This window comes from Buceros rhinoceros, unplaced genomic scaffold (assembly GCF_000710305.1).
Source record: "Buceros rhinoceros silvestris isolate BGI_N320 unplaced genomic scaffold, ASM71030v1 scaffold17609, whole genome shotgun sequence".
In the NCBI taxonomy this organism is placed as follows: Eukaryota; Metazoa; Chordata; class Aves; order Bucerotiformes; family Bucerotidae; genus Buceros; species Buceros rhinoceros.
Window position 1 is genome coordinate 74,805 of NW_010431106.1, and position 288 is coordinate 75,092.

The 288-nt window shown below is 62.5% G+C and overlaps 1 protein-coding gene across 1 annotated transcript in view; it reads left to right on the forward strand.

The window, feature by feature from the left end:
* PLXNA1 (plexin A1) overlaps window positions 1-177 on the forward strand; it is a gene marked incomplete at its 5' end in the record, with an annotated part of 68,300 nt that extends 68,123 nt beyond the window's left edge. Inside the window, one exon of the mRNA XM_010143316.1 lies at window positions 82-177. Within this exon, the coding sequence (XP_010141618.1) occupies window positions 82-177 (96 nt within the window). The remainder of the gene's footprint in view (window positions 1-81) is intronic.
* Window positions 178-288: the final 111 nt, after the last annotated feature.

The following is a 288-nucleotide window of genomic DNA, read 5'->3' on the forward strand; positions in this document are numbered from 1 at the left end:
CAGTGCAGCCATGGAGCTGCAAGGAGCTGCTTTGAGTAGGAGGACACGTCCTCACTGCCTCTTCTTCCCTTGCTCCCCCAGATTTTAGCTGCATTGGAGAAGGACGAGCAGGCCCGGAGGCAGCGGCTGAGGAGTAAGCTGGAGCAGGTGATCGACACGATGGCCTTAAGCAGCTGAGAACGTGGCGATGCGGTGCCAGCATCCTGGGCAGCGGAGGCGGCAGGAGGGAGGACCGGCCAGCGGTAGCTGTGGGCAGAAGACGACTTTGGGGATGGGGCCGGCCGAATC